This window comes from Callorhinus ursinus, unplaced genomic scaffold (assembly GCF_003265705.2).
Source record: "Callorhinus ursinus isolate GAN/ISIS: 27379988/994484 unplaced genomic scaffold, GSC_fseal_2.0 scaffold20, whole genome shotgun sequence".
Taxonomy (NCBI): Eukaryota; Metazoa; Chordata; class Mammalia; order Carnivora; family Otariidae; genus Callorhinus; species Callorhinus ursinus.
The window spans coordinates 22295118-22313556 of NW_027397082.1; the positions used below are offsets into that span (position 1 = coordinate 22295118).

An 18439-nucleotide genomic window follows, 5' to 3' on the forward strand; every position below is an offset into this window, starting at 1 on the left:
GACTGCGGGCGCGCGGGGGAGGAGCGGGGAGGGCCCCAGCGTTGCTGACACGTGGGGAGCGAGGAAGCGTCGGAGGAGGAGGGGTTGGGTGTGTGGGTGGGTGTGTCCGCGAGTGGGAGAAACCAACCCAGACCACCTCAGAGTCGGCGTTCTCTCGTGCTGCTTACCGGGCCGAGGAAGTACGCAGCTCTCCCCACTCCCGGGATCCCCTCCTAGGTAGGTACCGAGAGCAAACGCCAGAGGGCTCCGACCGCGGCCCTGCACTGCCCGCGACGACCCATTACCCGGCCCCTGCTCGCGCGTCCCCCTCCCCGGCCCGGCGCGGTGGTAGGGCCCGGCGGCGACGTCACCCATTGTTTACAAATCAACCCGAGCCGGTAGGATTCCGGCTCCCGCGGCTGCAGGCGCGCGGCGCGAGTGCCTGGCGGGCTCTCGCTTCCGCGTCCGCCCGGGACCCCCGCCCCCGCCCCCGCTTCGGCCTCAGCCCCGCGCCCCGCGCCCCGCTCCGCCGCGGCCCACCGAGCCCCGCCGGCCGCCGAGCCGCCAGCGCCGGCCGCAGAGCTCCGGGTGCCCGGGCGGGGGGCCATGCCGTGCCGGAGGGAGGAGGAAGAGGAAGCCGGCGAGGAAGCGGAGGGGGAGGCAGAGGAGGAGGAGGAGGAGGACAGCTTCCTCCTGCTGGAGCAGTCGGTGACGCTGGGCGGCTCGGGCGAGGTGGACCTGCTGGTGGCCCAGATCGGCGAGACGCTGCAGCTGGACGCGGCGCAGGACAGCCCGGCCTCCCCGTGCGCGCCCCCGGGGCCGCCGCTGCAGCCCCCGCGGCCCCCGGCGGCCGTGCGGGCGGACAAGGCCCGGCCCCCGGCGCTGCCGCTGCTTCTGCCGCCGGCGCCGGCCGAGGCGGTGGGCCCGGCGCCCCCGGGGGCCCTGCGCTGCGCCCTCGGGGACCGCGGCCGCGTGCGGGGCCGGGCTGCGCCCTACTTCGTGGCCGAGCTCGCCGCAGGCCCCAGCACTCTGCCCGGGCCGTGCCGGCGAGGTTGGCTGCGGGGCGCCGTTGCCTCCCGCCGCCTGCAACAGCGACGGTGGCCCCCAGCCGGGACGCGCGCCCGCGACGACGACCCGCACCGGCTCCTGCAGCAGCTCGTGCTCTCGGGGAACCTCATCAAGGAGGCGGTGCGGAGGCTTCAGCGAGCCGTCGCCGCTGTGGCAGCCACGAGCCCCGCGGGCGCCTCTGGGCCCGGAGGCGGCTGCAGCGGACCGGACCCTGTCGCCCTGCAGCCCTCCGGCGCCTTGCACTGACCCCGGGCCCCAGGAGGAGCGAGGACGCCGCTGCGCAGACCCAACAGCGTCCTGCCCTCCCCAACCCAGAGCTGAAGCCGCCGTCGCCGTCCTGGGAGCGACCGCCCAGGCTGCGGGGAGACGCGTGGGGAGAGACCTCGAGGCGAGAACTTACCGGTCCCAGCGAGGCTGTCGGAGAACAAGAGCGTGGAGAAATGCACGGGCCAGGGCGCAAACGTGCCGCGTGAGAATTTCCCCGGCCACCTCGGGGCCAAGGACCTGGGATAAACTGGGAGAACTGTGGCAGCTACTTGCATCGACTTGTACCTGATTTAACCCTTGGGGGCGTCGTGTGCTTCGATTGTTTAAAGATTGGGCTCCAAGGGGCGGGTATCGCCAGGGCTTTATAACAATACTTGAAAACTAATGATACGCATACATTTTATTTTCCGGTGGAAGAGCTTAGTGAAAATGGTGCTACATTGGCTGTGCAAAGAAATTCCGGAGGGAAGAAGAATGTAAAAGCTTGCTGGTGGGTGGGTTGCCATCACCCCCTTCTTCCCACCTAATTGGTGTTTGGTGGCTGTGGGAGATGGAGCTCCTGTTTAGTGGGTTAGAGGGAGGTGGAGAATTTTGAAGGTGGGTAGGGTTGGAGTTGAATGTGGACTTTTAACTGACTTGACCTTGCCACCTGTGGGTGAAGGTCACAGTGTGCTGTGTAAAAGGCTGTGGGGTTCCTGGGACAGCTAGATTCGCCCTTTTGTCTTTTCTTTCTCTTGCTCCAGGAAGAGCGCAGTCTGTGCTTTGCCTACCTCTTGGAGTCCGCTGAGGACACACAGAGGCAGAGAGGGACAAATGGGGAGAGTGATTTTGTTTTTTTTCCTGTGCTTTCCTCTTCCCAGAACTCCTCCTCCTCCTCCTCTCTCGGGGCCACTCTTGGCCATGCCATGAGCTTTCTCAGAAAGTCCTAAATGGTCTCCCGGGTCCTCTCAGCCAGACTTTCTTATTCCACCCTTCCTGGTGTTTGCACGGGAGAGATGAGACCCCGGCGGGTTTTCTGCTCTGTTCTGGCCGTCTGTGGAGCCGTGGGCCTGAGCCTTTGTGGGCCCTCATCCCTCACAGTTCCCTCCTGTCACCAGCTCTTCTTGTGAGTGACTGAAACCGTGTTTAAAATGTGACTCTCCGAGAGGAGAACCCACTGGCTTTACCCTTGTGAAACTTGACGGCACTTTAAGTGAAGTGCCACCCCCAAAATTAAGGTAGCTAAACCAGTTTTAAAAAACAGATTCAATGGCTTGTTCATCCTCCAGATGTAGCTATTGACGTACACTTCGCACCGGAGTGTCAGAAATCGTGGTGGTCCTGATTTATAGGATTTCTTAATTAAAATGTCTGCTGAATAAATTTGGTTTTTGTTTTGGAGCGTGGTTTGGCTTTTTGGTGCAAAGTGGGGAAAAGAAAAACACACAGGGGATATCTTCATAACGGAGAGTGTCCTTGGGGGCACCTGGGCAAATGGTTGGAGCCAGCTTTGCTCAGCATGGAATATCGGTAGGGCTGCCATCCTTCATTGTTTCCGGGTTGATGTTCCACGAGATCAGCAGATTAAGTCCAGGTTTTTGAAACCTGCTGGGGATGGGCTTCCATTTCCTTTGTGAAATAAGAACATATTCCAGAAGTGTTTTCTAGGCTGGAGGGCAGAGGCCCAGTGACTCGCTGTGGTGTGTGTGTGGGGGGGGGGGTGGAGGGAATTTTCACCTGGATTTTTGTGTGTGTAGAATGGGGAGGGCACAGGCAAAGCCATCCTGTTTCCCCTCTCGCCCGCTGACCCAGCGTCGAGCTACGGGCTAGGAAAGGAAAAACAGTTTCACAGGCATGCATTTGGTAGTTGTGAATGGCTTGGTTAGCACCTGGGGGGGTCAGGTTAACTGAAGGTTTCCTGTCCTCAGGCCCATCCTCCCCAGGCGCGGAGCTCTTGAGTCCCTTCCTACTTGGTCCCGCACAGAGGTCGGCCAGCCAGCCCCCTTAGGTCCTGTCCTGCCTAGCACCTCTTTCTCCCTGGCCTGCCCACCACTCACCCTCGCTGGGGCTGCAGGAGAAAGCTGGTACTCAGTGACGGGGTTTGACTCAGCTCTGCGACTCATCAGCTGTGTCATAACGAGCAAGTCACTGCTCTGTGCTTTTTCCTTCTCGTTAATAAAACAATACTACTTAGAGGGTAGTTGAGAGGATTAAATGAAGATCTGGATGTCTGAGATAACTTACATGTTCAAAAAATGATATGGCTAATTCTTGGCACCACCACTGTCCCTTCCTCCCAGGGGGCCCATATCTGTCTCCTAAATGTGTACAACTTGCCCTCGCTAACTTCAGCCACCATGAGCACAAGCTGTCCCTAGCCTTTTGCTACCGTACCCTACAAGTCCCTCTAACTCCCAGAGGCTGCTTCCACATAACCTAAGCCAGTCTGTCCCTCTGCTTTCATCATTCTGGGGTTACTATTCACTGGGCACACGTGTGCTAAGTACTATTCTGGGTGCCTTAAATCACTGTATCATTTCATTATGTCATGGTTTTATGGACCATGAGACAGGCACTGTTTTCTCCATTTTATAGATGAGGACACTGAGGCCCAGGAGATTGAGTGATTTGCTGGAAGTCACCACCTTTTAAGTAGACAAGCTGGGATTTGAACCCAGGCAGCCTGGTTCTGGGATCTCCTGTTCCTCAACCAGATCTTCCGGTATACTGCACCACCCATCTGAGACTTTCTTGACACCGTTTTCTCCCATGTTGGATTTATTAAGTTTTCTTTTTTTTTTTTTTTTAAAGATTTTAAGTATTTATTTGAGAAAGGGAATGAGAGAGCACGAGAGGGAAGAGGGTCAGAGGGAGAAGCAGTCTCCCCTGCTGAGCAGGGAGCCGGATGCGGGACTCGATCCCGGGACTCCAGGATCATGACCTTAGCCGAAGGCAGTTGCTTAACCAACTGAGCCACCCAGGCGCCCCGGATTTATTAAGTTTTCTTAAGAGCATCCCACCGACCTTGACCCACTCAGTACCTTAACACAGTTGCATCACTGTTCTCAAACTTCTCTTGAATGCCAGCCACGTATGTGCAGGGTCCTGGGGGATCTGGGGTGGGGCAGGGTTTGAGACATCCTGGAAGAATTCACAAGCAAATCTGGGGCCAAGGCCTTCCCCTAAGGTAGTAGGAATTGCGCAAGAGAGGCATGGACAACAAACGGTTTTTAGCTGCTGCTCTTGGAACCTGTTTGTCTGTAAGATGAGGACGCAAGGCCAAGATGGTGCAGTCGCACCCAGTGCCCATGTCTGGCGGTTTGCACTATGGCCAGAACAGCGCTCAGGAATGAAGTTAGGGTGGTGTCTTCAGACAAGGAGAGAGGATCTACAGGACCTGAGAAACAAGGGAGAGAGGGAAAGAGAAGTGATACCTGTTAAGGGCAGATACTCTGCTGGAACCTTTCATAAGGTGTTACTTTGCTCTTTATAATGCGGAGAGGTAGGAGTTATTGGTGGTGGAGCAGGATCTGAACTCACGGCTCTTAAGCTGATCCCCTGGCCTCCTGCCTGAACCTACCACACGTCTGGTGAACAGCCCCTCCGTCCTGATTCAGCCATCTGCAAAGACTGTAGAGAGCCTGGGCCGGGGCCTGGGCAAGTGTCTGTGTGTCCAGGCAATGACCATTTATTCCCAAGGAGTTGCAGCTTGGGATAGCCCATTCCTAGTACTTGGCCCAGGAGTGACTGTGGCTGGGCTATCCCTAGCCCTTTGGAGCGCTGGGCACAGAACCGGGGGTGTGGGAGCCAGCAGAATTGAGGCAACTCTCATCTTCTGAAGGAGCTGGAGCCTAGGTTTCCCTGGTAACATTCTGCAAGTCTTGAGCACAGAAGGTCCAGAACAATAGGGAAGTGGCAAGCCCAAGTTGGTTGCTGGAGTGGGGGATGGGGCTTGATTAGGCGTTTCATGTGCGAAGTCAGAGGGACAGCAGCCTGGTGCCTCCTAAGTGACTAGAAGCCGGAGAGAGCAGGGCTGAAGCTAAGGACTTGGCAGAGCTGAAGCGGGTGGATGGCGCTGGGGAGCCGGCGGCGGGTGGGAAGCAGTACTAGGCTCGCGAATGCGCACAACGCCTACCCAGCGCCGGGCTCGGGTCTCAGTACGTTCCGAAGACCAGCTCATCCCATCTGCGTGGGAGGAAGAAGAGTAAATAATAGGAATGGACGGAAAGTAAGAGTAGAACCAAGGGAGGCTGAAAGGTGGACTCTGAGGCATGGTTGGTGTGTGTGTGTCTACACAGGCGCAGTACACACGCGCACACAGACACACCCACACCCACACAGCTGTAGCTACATTATTTCTGCGTACATCCTCTGTGGTTAGGTCCAGGGTATATGGAATCAGAACGTGCTCAGTGACTTTCGCTATCTTTTTTGCACCCTGAAAGTTAACTCCATTTCCCTCCTCGGCACCATTAAGCGGTGTGTTTTGAATACCTGCCCTGTGAGTTCCTCGCCTCCTTAACCCTGCTGAAGCAAAGTACTATGCATGGTGCATCTGGAGAAAGGTGATCATGACTCCAGTCCAGGGGAGATTTTTGGGAAGACCTAGGAAATCAATTTTTAACCCAGTTAGGTTGTGGAATCTAATTTAGTAAAAAAGAAACAGGCAACAGGCAGGCCAAAGGTAACAAGATGATAACCAGCTTGTGATTGTTTTTTTTTTTAACCCACCCAAATCAATAAGTCAAACAAACTGCCTGAACAGCCTATCAGTGGGGGGTTGTGAATTTTACCTCCTATGAGTCAGTTAATTGATAAAGGGGAGCAGTTAGTAAACTCCTTGATAGCAGATTTAGCTTCCATTCTATTGTGGTGTAAGTTGCAGTGAAGGATTCCTTCACACAAGAACACGGGAAGCATCCGCAGGGGTCCGGGGCACGTAGGGTGATACACGGTGGTTCCAACGGCCAACGGTCAGGTCCCCAGCCCACTGTGGCAGGACGGTTTGTGACATAAGGTGCTGTCAAGCGAGACAGCCACCCCTCTGACTCCCTGAACGCTGCCGTTCAAACACGTCCAGACTGGGCACGCCGTGCCTTCTTGCCTCGGGCCGGCTTGTCCCCTCGAGCGTCTTCCTCCGTTTCTCCCTCGGCCCGTCCTCCATGGCAGCTGGGCGAGCACAGGTCTCTCCTGGTTGAGCAGATCCTTCCCTTGGCCCAGTTTTTCCCTTTTAGCTGCTGTCCTTCCTTTTCCATCTTCTCTGAACTTCTAGGAACCACAACGCCTCACCCTAAGCACCCCACTCCCCTGGGCTCTACAAGTCTGTTGAAAGCACCCCATTTGTTTGCTCTGCAAATATTTACTAAATGCCAACACCCAGGCAGCGTTACTAAATGCAGCTTTTTGGGACAGTGGCCTCAGTATTTTTACTAGCGTGAGCTCGGTGAATCCTCACAACCCTGTGAAGCAAGGACTTTATTACCGTCGGAATTCACAGATGAGGAACTCGAGGTTAGGTTAGGTGACGTGACCTGCCCAAAGTCACAGGAAGGAGCTTTAAAGGAAAGAGCCAGAATTGGCCACCCAGGCAGTCTGGCTCCAGAACTGACATTTTAGATGCCACAAGGTACCGCATGGAGGCCTATGGTTTTTTTCTTGTTTTTTTTCTTTTCAAAGCATGTCTTGTCTTGTCCTCTCTCTTCCCACCAAGGTCCTTATCACCTGGTGCCTGGATGTTACAACAGCCATTCAGCTGATCTGGCTGACCATAAATGTTCCCCCCAACCTCAGACCATCCCCCATGCTGAGTGGCCTGGTAATCTGCCCAACACATCCTCCTCATCTTGTTCTCTGCCATCAGAAAATATCTAATCTCTCTGGGAAAAGAAGACATTCACATATGAGCTCCTGAGATAACCCAAAATGACAGTAAATAAAATGAAGAGTAAGAACAAAATGAACTCCAAGATCACTCCCTGCAAAGAAATTGCATGATTTTTCTCAGTACAAATTAGCAACAGGAGTGGACAGACAGGGTGGGCATGCAGAACTTCAGCTGAGCATTGAATTTGAATTAGAAGGGGAAGCTTTTTCTGGTGGGAGCATTAAGAGCTGTGGTCCCAGACTGTCCTCCTGTCATATTCCCTGCGGCTCCTACTCTACCAGTCTCCATCCCGATCTGCTTTCGAGGTTTGGGATAAAGGGTATTGCTACCCTTTTGAGATTAAACCTCTTCTAGACTGAATATTCCCTTCCTCTATACTTGCCTTAGCACTTACCGATACAACAGGGGTGTATGCTCAAACAACTAATCTTCAGAGGAAACAGGTTTATGCTTTCTTTTTTAAGATTGATTGATTGATTGATTTGAGAGAGAACACAAGTGGGGGAGCGGCAGACAGTGGGAGAAGCAGACTCACTGCTGAGCAGGGAACCCGATGAAGGGGCTCCATCCCAGGACCCCGGGATCATGACCTGGGCGGAAGGCGGACGCTTAACGACTGAGCCACCCAGGTGCTCAGGTTTATGTTTTTGTTTTTGTTTTTTAAATATTTTATTTATTTATTTGAGAGAGAGAGAATGAGATAGAGCATGAGAGGGGGGAGGGTCAGAAGGAGAAGCAGACTCCCTGCTCAGTAGGGAGCCCGATGCGGGACTCGATCCCGGGACTCCAGGATCATGACCTGAGCCGAAGGCAGTCGCTTCACCAACTGAGCCACCCAGGTGCCCTCAGGTTTATGTTTTTTAAGAAACAGATTGAAGAAGTCTTTCAAAAGGCAGGATTTTCCACAGAAAATAAAGCAGTGGCCTTCATGCAACAGCTTCCAGGATTGATGTTTTATTATTTGAGTGTTTACTATTTGTTTCCCCTACGTTATCTAATTGAATACTCACACAATTTTTCAAGGTAGGCTCTATTCCTACCCCATTTTGCAGATGAGTTCATTGAGATCATTGAGATTAAGGACCCTGCCCTGAATCCCACAGCCGCCTTTGGGGAGGCAGTGGAGGGCTGCCTACAGAGCCCACACTCTTATCTCTCATGCTTTCTGGGAAACTGAAGGGCAGGTCACTTGTTCTCCTTTCAGTTATGGATGGAAGACCAGGAGGACGTGCAGCACGGGACAGGTTTTGCCCCTTTGCCTGGACCAGCCTGCACGGTGTTCTAGCGAGTGCACCTCTGAGTGGAAACCTCTCTGGGCTTCCATCGCTAAATGAGGCAATAGCACTAGACCGCCTGAGGCTGAGCTCTCCCTGGGCTGACATTCTGTGATTACTGAGCATTGGTGGAAGAGGGGGGCAGCTAATTGAGTGAGTTAGTAATTTGGTTGCCAGGGTAACTCTTTCCTGATTGGAAGGAAGGGATCACAGGGTTCAACACAGACTTTGCTGGATAGGAAAGTGGTGTCTGATCTTCGTTCCATGTCTCTGCTTATGAGCTGAAAAAGGAAGGGTGAAAATTGAATCCAAATATTGTAGCATTTGGGCCTAATTTAGAACGAAATCTTGGGGTGGCAGACTCGGCAGTTCTCCGTGAGGCGTGCCATTCTTTATCTCACAGTGCTTGTTATTTGCCACTTTCTGTGTTTTAATTTGTTTTGTATTTTGTTCATTGACTTTAGAGCTTGGTCTTTTATTCTATTTTCTGTGGCCAGCTAGCTGTCTTCATAGGATGCTGAAGATTTTGTAAGAAAATGGTTGTGGCATAGCTGGCTTTCTCTAGTTCAGCCTAGGAGTCCGGGGTAGGGTTTTCCGGGTTCCGGGGGCAGGGCCGCCATGTTGGACAACGGCAGGGGTGTCATTCATGTGTGAAGTGGTGCAGTGAACAATATTGGACTGTGTGTGATGGTACTAGGCTACTGGAAAGAGACCTGAGCTGGGAGCCCAGAGACCTGGGTTCTAGACTCTGATAGGCCTTTGACTTCATAAGTGACTTCAGTAGGTCACTCTGCCCCGTCCCTTCTGGGACTATCTTTCCACCTATACAATGGTCTAATAACTTAAAATCATTTGTGTACGCCTTGACTTATTCTGAAAAAGGATTTTGGGGGTGACTAGTAGGAGCTGCAGGATTTTTAAAAAGAGGGGCAGTTAGGCTTATAGTGTACTTAAAGTGCCTGATGGTAGGCATTCATTTTCTCCAGTCTTCGTTTTTTAAGGAGGGAGTAGTACTGCCTGAGCCCCATGATTGAGTCTAGCCTTATTCATTACAAGAAGCCAGCACAGTTTGTGCAGGGCATCGAATCCTGGCCAATTTGGCCCCGGACTGCTCCTAAGCCTTCGACCTCCAGGAAATCCCATCCCCACTTAAGTAGTGGGGCTGAGGACCTCAGGGCTACTCCAGTGCCAGGGGCAGCCAGCACCTGACCACTTTCCTCCTGCTCAGTGCTCAGAGGTGGCAGCCACCTGCACCCTTGGAGCCCCTCATCCCCCTTCCTCAGTTTGTTAGAGCCTCCATAATCACCCTTCCCTTGCTGAACGGCACTGGACAAGCCTCCCACAGCCCTTCCTGGACAGCTTGTAGGAAATAGCTGGCTTGGTGTGCTCTGGGGGTATTTCTCACAGGCCATCAGGGGCTGTGGGTGTATTTGAGAGAATGGGGAGGTACAGACACCAGGCATGGAGTCCGAAAGGGTGTTAGAAAATCAGGACTGTATCATAGCACTCAACCCAGAAAGCATTGTTGGGACCATGGCATGCTCTTCTTTCATGAGAAACTGAGGACCCAGTCGTTTGGCTACCAAGGGGCAGTCCTGGGAAGGAAGGAGTAGGGACTGGACTGTTCATCTCCAGTACGTGCCAGCAACCGTGAACCTTTTCCTGTTCTCACTTCTCGTCTGCTTTATGGATGAGGAAACCAAAGCCCACAGAGGTTGAGCAACTTGTCCAAGGACCCCATGTAATAAGCAGCCTTGAACCCTGGATAATCTGTCGCCTAGTGTGGCTCCTTCCGGGAGGGAACAGACTGAAGTAACTCAGAAAGGGAGGGACAGAGACGGGCTGTTAGGTCACCGCTTAGGGAGAGAATGGTAGCAAACATGCCAAGGGCAAAGAGAGGAGTCCTTTCAGACGCCGCCAGCCAGCTTTCCCACAGTGGGTTTGTAGCCTGATCAGCCCCTACCCAAGAGCTGCCCCAGCCTTAAGGACTGCCTTGTGAAACAAGTCCACTTAATGAACACAGTAGAAAGAAAAAAAAAAAAAAGTGATGAGCCTCCCAGTCCGCAGTGATGGGCTGATCTGATGTCCTCTGCAATACACGCAGAGGCAGCTTCATAAAACAGCTCCATCACGGACTAGTAATCCAAAAGGCTCTAAGGTTTTAGTGAATGGGATTGGTCCAAAACCTGACCTCACTTTCATTTAATTTCATGCCAGCACCAATACACACCCAGCCACGCAGACCCTGCTTAACTAGGGAGCTGCTCAGACACAAAGGCGCTCTAATTACCATCCACAAGCCAGGCTGACAAGGATTTCAAGTGTTTTTAGGTTTATGGATTAGAGAAATGTGTTCTGTGCATCTTTCCGACCGGAGGCAGGAGTAAGATAAAACCAACCAACCAAACAAACAAAAAACCCCAACAAAAACCCCAATGCATTTATTAAAAACAAGTATTTCAGTTAAGTTAAAATCCTATAATCAGGATAGCCACAATTCCAGACACTCCGGTGCGAAGTGTAGATACGTCAACAGCCACATCTGGATGATGAACAAGCCATTGAATCTTTTTAAAACTAAAACACCAACAAAACGGTTTTCGATCCCTCAGACTAAGTGAACAGTATGTTAAAAACACTTCACCACGCTTCACAATGGCAAAGGCTGCAGCTTCTCCGTTTGGAGGGTCACATTTTCTACTCGGTTTCCTTCACTTACAAAGGCGAGCGGGCATGGCTGGGGGAGGGGCAGAGGGAGGACATCAACTCCGTCTATCCAGGGAATTGCAGCTGTTATTGCAAATGGCCCCGGAGAGTCCATTATAAGCTGCTGTGCGAGGCTGTGTCCCCGGAGTGCCCGTCACGTGGCGTCTCCCCAGTCCCCAGCCCGGGCCCCAAGGAGCGCCAGCGCCACCCGCTAGGAGTAGGGCAGCAGAGCCGAGCCGGGGTGCCGGGCCCGAGGCTAAGACTCTGGGCAGCGTCTATGAAAGCCCGGGGCGCGGCCACCGGCGGAAGGCACCGGCGCCCGGCACGTCCCCGCCTCCCCACACCCGCGGTGGCCGCGGTGCGCGTGTCCTTAGGAGACTCCAGCACTTGCAAAACACCGAGCACTTCTCCCGAGTACAGGCAGAACCCGGCAACTCTTCTGCTCTCCTGGAGCCCCGGAACCCTGCGGGCGCTGAGGAAACAGTGACCTTGAACCTGAGGAGGAGGGGGCCGGCTGCGAAAATATTTTAGAGAGGAAGGGGGGTTCGCTCCGAGGCTCACCTTACCCTTGCCGCGGCAGCGCCCGCCCCCGCCTCCCCCTCCCCAGCGCGCGCGGGACCCTCCCCCGCCCCTCCGAGAACCGCAACCAGTTGCAACGCGGAGGCAGAGCAAACGTTACTGCTATTCAACTCCCCAAAAGGTCCTTTCATGGCACCGCGTGTTTTGTATTAAGAACCAGCACCCACAAGACATGAGATGAGTTTTTTTCAAGAGTCGTAAATGTTCAAGTCTGGCAGTTTGAGGTTCTCCCTGAAATGATGGTCTGTCTGTCTACTCATGTTCCCCTCCCCCAAAGTGGATCAGGAACCAGCCCTGAAAAAGTAAAGCAAGTAACTGGGATGGATCATCCTCCTCCTTTGGGCGCTCGGCGATCCTGAGACGCATGGAGTGTGGCCACATGGTCGCCGGGCTGGAGGGCCCCGAGAGGCGACGTGGAACTGCACGCTACACCGCTGGGGCTGGTCACGCCAAATAAGGAGTACTACTGAATGTGAGCTTGGGGTGCGTCCTGTAATCCGCCTCAAATAGGGCCAAGTTCTTCTGCTTTTCAAACGCATCGGGGCCCTCCATTAGTTCCCCGCGAAAATATTCGCGGTTTTTCCATTCCTCGTCTGCATTAGCTTGTTTGCCCACTTCCAAAAACGCGAGTTCACCAGTCTGAGTAGAGATGCAGCCCTCAGGGGAATCCCATGCCCTCCAGGCAGAGGCTGGCGCTGTGGCCACTCCCGCGGTGTTAGCTGCCGGGGACAAGAACGCCGTCGCCAGTTCTTAGCTCAGCCCTCCTCCCGGACGCTCCGGGGTCGCTGCAGGCCGCGCGAGGGCTGCGGGGCGAAGGGGGCTCATGCACTGGGGCCGACAGAGGCCCGGTGAGCGGGCGTTGGGGAAGCTTTGCGTGTAACTGCAGCCGTCTCGAATGAAGCCTCCGCACCGCCTCCTTGATGAGGTTCCCCGAGAGCACCAGCTGCTGCAGGAGCCGGTGCGGGTCGTCGTCGCCGGTGCGGGATTCGGGCTGGGGCCCGCGTCGCTGTTGCAGGCGGCGGGAGGCGGCGGCGCCCCGCAGCCAACCTCGCCGGCACGGGCCCGACAGCGGCTGCGGGGCGCCCCGCTTGTCTGCTCCCGAAGGCCCGTCAAGGCCGGGCTGAGGGGCCAGTGGGGACAGCGCGCTGGGGCCTGCGGCGAGCTCGGCCACGAAGTAGGGCGCAGCCCGGCCCCGCACGCGGCCGCGGTCCCCGAGGGCGCAGCGCAGGGCCCCCGGGGGCGCCGGGCCCACCGCCTCGGCCGGCGCCGGCGGCAGAAGCAGCGGCAGCGCTGGGGGCCGGGCCTTGTCCGCCCGCACGGCCGCCGGGGGCCGCGGGGGCTGCAGCGGCGGCCCCGGGGGCGCGCACGGGGAGGCCGGGCTGTCCTGCGCCGCGTCCAGCTGCAGCGTCTCGCCGATCTGGGCCACCAGCAGGTCCACCTCGCCCGAGCCGCCCAGCGTCACCGACTGCTCCAGCAGGAGGAAGCTGTCCTCCTCCTCCTCCTCCTCTGCCTCCCCCTCCGCTTCCTCGCCGGCTTCCTCTTCCTCCTCCCTCCGGCACGGCATGGCCCCCCGCCCGGGCACCCGGAGCTCTGCGGCCGGCGCTGGCGGCTCGGCGGCCGGCGGGGCTCGGTGGGCCGCGGCGGAGCGGGGCGCGGGGCGCGGGGCTGAGGCCGAAGCGGGGGCGGGGGCGGGGGTCCCGGGCGGACGCGGAAGCGAGAGCCCGCCAGGCACTCGCGCCGCGCGCCTGCAGCCGCGGGAGCCGGAATCCTACCGGCTCGGGTTGATTTGTAAACAATGGGTGACGTCGCCGCCGGGCCCTACCACCGCGCCGGGCAAGGGGTGCGCCGAACAGTTGAGGGGCGGGGCGCCCGCTGGGCCCCGGTGCAGGGTGAAGTCTAGCTGCTTCTGAGCTCCCCAACCCGGAGTGGTGGGTGCAGGAGGGCGCTGGGGTGCGGATACTCGCTCTGGCAGCCGGGCGTGGTTGGCAGTTCCCGAAAATGAACACCGGCGTGGACTTAGTTGGTTTCTTCCACACACAAGCACAGACACTTACACCCACACACTCCCCTCCTCCAGGCGCGTCTACCCGTCTGGTTTTGGCATTTGCGCTTTAGAGGTCCGGGTGCCAGCGTCTGGGAAGTGATGACCCGGCGAGTGAGGCGAGGAAGGAGATCTCAGGCTAGGGGTCTGTCTGGAGATTAGGGAAAAGAGGCTGACACGGATAAAAAGGAAAACTGGGGACCTTGTGGTTCGATGGGGGTGGGGGCGGGGGAGCGGTGGCAGAGTTAGAATTGGCGAAGAAAGGCGGGATGAGTATTTCTTGACCGGGAGCACGGGTATATGCGGGCCTGGACTGGGGCTGGCCGTCCTGGAGAGGAGGAGGTCGTTTGTCTTGGACGGGGGTGTGAGCTGAGCTAGAAAGTTCTTTTTGTTGTTGTTGTTTTTAAGATTTTATTTATTTATTTGACAGAAAGATAGAGAGCACAGGTAGGCAGAGAGGCGGGTGGAGGGAGAGGGAGAAGCAGGCTCTCCGCCGAGCATGGAGCCCGATGTGGGACTCGATCCCAGGACCCTGGGCTCATGCCCTGAGCCGAAGGCAGCCGCTTAACCGACTGAGCCACCCAGGCGCCACTGAGCTAGAAAGTTCTTTTAAGAATGCCTCAGCTCGGGCGCCTGGGTGGTTCAGTTGGTTAAGTGACTGCCTTCGGCTCAGGTCATGATCCTGTCCTGGAGTCCCTGGATCGAGTCCCGCATCGGGCTCCCTGCTCAGCAGGGAGTCTGCTTCTCCCTCTGACCCTCCCCCCATCTCATGTGCTTTCTCTCTCATTCTCTCTGTCTCTCAAATAAATAAATAAAATCTTTAAAAAAAAAAAAAAAGAATGCCTCAGCTCAGCAGGGGAGTATCCTCTTGGAGCGGGAAGCAGGGGAGGAATATGAGCTATGTGGGTGATAATGGAGATATGGATCAGCTTAATCCTTCAAGATATCATGGTTGGCTTAATGATTAACCAAGACTTCATTTTTTAAAAGGAGGAGAGATGGAAAAATGATCCTTTACTGTCTTGTTGCCTGGAGGTATTAGACCTTTATTCAAAATCCCAAATCCCTCAGGCCTAACTTCCAAACTCTACACTTGTAGGTAGACTTTTGGTGGCCCAGTCCTTATGAGCCAACCAGGGGAGGGACATTATCAGGGTGAGAGAAATATTCAAAACCGGATTATGGTGATGGTTTAATAATTTAATTTACTAAAAATCATTGAACATTCTCTTAAAATGAGTGAATTTCATATGTAAATTATGTCAATAAAGCTATTTTAAAAAATCGGCCACAATGCATGTACACACAAATATAGAAGCCAGGCGGTAGTATTTAGAATACAGAGCAGGACAGCAGTCTAATTCAGAAAGGGAGTGCCAGAGGAACTCGGGGTTCCAGCTAAAGAGACTCTGGGGTCTTGGTGGCCAGTTCTAAGATGGGTAATTACAGGAGCAAACCTTCAAAGAGAGATGGCATGGAGGGAATAGGTGGGTAGTTGTTTAAAAAGAGTTGGGGTTATTCTTTCCAAGTGTGGAGAGAAGAATGTGGGGATAAAGGAAGAGGCAGTCTGAGGAAAGCCAGTGAATTTTTAAATCTTGGAAATCTGGACTTCTACAGGATGTCATAAAATTCATCACTTCTTTTTAGTAGGCGCCCAAGGATTTTCTCTCTATATAATTCTAACATCTACAAATAAAGATAGTTTTACTTCTTTCTTTCTAGTCTGGATGCCTTATCTTTCTTGCCTAGTTGTCCAGCTAGAACCTCTAGAACAATGTGGAGTAGAAATGGTGAGGGCAGACCTCCATGTCTTGTTCCTGATCTTAGGGAAAAGCATTCAGTCTCTCATCATCAAATATGATGTTGTCTCTATAAAAAGATGGCTTCATCAGGTTGAGGACATTCCCTTCTATTTCTGGTTTGTTGAGCATTTTAAAAAAAGATATTTATTTGAGAGAGAGAGAGAATGAACGAGCAGGGAGGATGGGCAGAGGGAGAGAGAGAAGTAGACTCCCCAACTGAACAGGGAGCTTGACGGGGAGCTCCATCCCCGGACCTGGAGATCATGACCTGAGCCAAAGGCAGATGCTTAACTGATTAAGCCATGTAGGTGCCCCTGCTGAGCATTTTTATCTTGAAAGGGCCATCCCCTCATTTTAAATCATTATTCATTTGAAAGTATGGTCAAGACAGACATTTATTAGTACAATATTCTAAACCTAATTATTTAAAAATCTAAATGCAGCTTACGATTAGCAGCTTACAAGCTGTGTTTTTATTCTTTGGTTCAAAATTTGTAAGCCTCATACATCGTTCTGGGCATGAAAAATAGTACGACCACTTTGGGAAGAGGTCTGGCAGTTTCTTACAAAGCTGAACATACACTTACCCTATGAAAGAATTTCAATCCTAGGCATTTACCTAAGAGAAATAAACGCTTAGGTTCACACTGCGGCCTATGGCCGAGGATGAGCATGGCAGCTTTATTCATACAAGCTGGAAACAGCATAAAAACAGCAGCTCAAGTGTTTATCAGCAGGTGAATGGGTAAATGATGGCACAGTCCCATGATGATGGTGGCAGAATCCTCTTCAGCAACCAAAGGGACTGGAGTATTGCTACATGCAGTAACATGGATGCATCTCAAAAACCGTATGCTGAGTGAAAAGGAGGCGCACATACTGTATGATTGTGTTTATATGAAGCTCCAGAACAGGCAAAATTAATTTTTGGTGGGAAAAAAATCAGAAGACAGATTGCCTTTGGAGAGGGTGTGGTGGGGACAAGGACTGACCTGGAAGAAGCCCGATGCTTGGGTTTCACAGGCATATGCATGTGTTAAAACTTACTGAACCAGGGGGCCCCTGGGTGGCTCAGTTGGTTAAGCGACTGCCTTCAGCTTGGGTCATGATCCTGGAGTCCCGGGATCGAGCCCTGCATCGGGCTCCCTGCTCAGCAGGGAGTCTGCTTCTCCCTCTGACCCTCTTCCCTCTCGTGCTCTCTGTCTCTCATTCTCTCTCTCAAATAAATAAATAAAAATCTTTAAAAAAAAAAAAAACTTACTGAACCATGCACCTAGAATTCACTGGGTGTAAATTTTACCTGCAAAGAAAAAAACCAAACAAATACTAGAATTCTAGTTAATAGACGGGCTGATGAGTGTAGGGGTGAAGTGTACTGATGTTTGCGATTTATTCTCAAGTGTACACAAACACGAGATGGATTAATATATGGTTAGAAGGATGGTTAAGACAGGAGACAGGTAGATATACAGTAAAGCATGACTAGTGAAATGTGACATTAGTTACCATATGAGCCAGCAATTCCACGCCTTAGATATGTACCTGAGAGAATTGGAAACCCATGTCCACACAAAACATTGCACAGAAATGTTCGTGGCGTTATTTGTAATAGCCAAAAAGTAGAACAATGCAAATGTTCATTAGCTGATGAATGGAAGAACAAAATGTTGTCTCTTCATACAGCGGATTGTCATTCACCATAAAAAGGAATGAAGTACTGTTCTATGCTATAACATGAATGAACCCTGAAGACCTATGCTAAATGAAAGAAATGAAAACACAAAAGGCCACATCTTGTATGATCCTATTTGTATGAAATGCCCAGAAAAGACAAATCCGTAGAGACAGAAAGTAGATTAATGGTTGGCATGGGATGGGAGGAGAAGGGAATTCGGACTAACTCCTAATGCGTAGGGGGTTTCTTTTGGGGTGACGAAAATGTTTTGGAATTAGTGGTGATGTTTGTACAATGTAGTGAATATACTAAAAGCCACAAGCGGACACTTCAAAAGTATATATGTCAGTTCTTTAAATGCTAAAAATTATTAATGGTAGAATATAGGTGCTGGGTAACAGGATAGTTCATGGTCAAATTCTTTCAATTATGTTGACGGAAAATGTTTAGGAATCAAGTGCTAGAAAACAATAAGCCACACAAAAGAGCTGATTAATTTTATGACTTTCCTTTAGAACTGCCCAGGGCCTGGGGGGCTCAGGGCAGGCCACTGGGAAGGAAGGGAGCAAGGAGACACCCGGCTGGTGGGTTGCCTGCCGCTTGGCATGGGAACTGTGTAGACTCATCCTCCAGGGCAGAAAGGATGTAGGCAGTCTGTTGCAGGTTGATTAAGTTCTTAACCCCCACTGTGCAGGATTTCAAACTGTATGGCACGAATGAGGCTTGACACTGTTTTCCGAGGCCAGCAGCATCCCGGAGTGCTGAGCAGCATCCTGGAGTGCTGAGCGGCATCCCGGAGTGCTGAGCGATGGGCCTCTGCCGCAGCAAGGCAGACATGGATCACCTCTTTACCAGTCCCTTCATTGCTGCCCAGCGCCCAGACCCGGAGGCTCTAGGAGCTGAGTTGGTTGGGGAGGAGGGATTTGTACACAGAGAATTTAAGAGATTAGGGATTCACACCGAGACGCAAAGAGGTGCTAATGAGATATTAAACACCTCTCAGGAGAGTAGCAGCTGAGGAAGCTGGAAACGGAAAAATCAGAAGTTGAAAATGTCTTGAGGCTGCTGATAGGACAGGAACAATAACTGGCCACTGGTTAAATGGGGTGCTAGGAACAGTGGGGTCTGTAACTTGGTGGTTAAACTGGATAAGCGGCTTTGGGTTAACACTGATTCAGGAGTGTG

At 53.1% G+C, this 18439-nt stretch overlaps 2 protein-coding genes across 2 annotated transcripts; one reads left to right on the top strand and one right to left on the bottom strand.

Moving 5' to 3' along the window:
• Positions 1 to 113: 113 nt before the first annotated feature.
• On the top strand, positions 114 to 2694 carry FRAT2 (FRAT regulator of WNT signaling pathway 2). Its single transcript, XM_025880909.2, has one exon. The coding sequence runs from the start codon at positions 586 to 588 to the stop codon at positions 1291 to 1293; it is 708 nt and encodes a 235-aa protein (XP_025736694.1). The 5' UTR covers positions 114 to 585; the 3' UTR covers positions 1294 to 2694.
• Positions 2695 to 10877: 8183 nt separating this feature from the next.
• On the bottom strand, positions 10878 to 13517 carry FRAT1 (FRAT regulator of WNT signaling pathway 1). The gene has a single exon (XM_025880618.2). The coding sequence runs from the start codon at positions 13298 to 13300 to the stop codon at positions 12452 to 12454; it is 849 nt and encodes a 282-aa protein (XP_025736403.1). The 5' UTR covers positions 13301 to 13517; the 3' UTR covers positions 10878 to 12451.
• Between the last annotated feature and the right edge of the window lie 4922 nt (positions 13518 to 18439).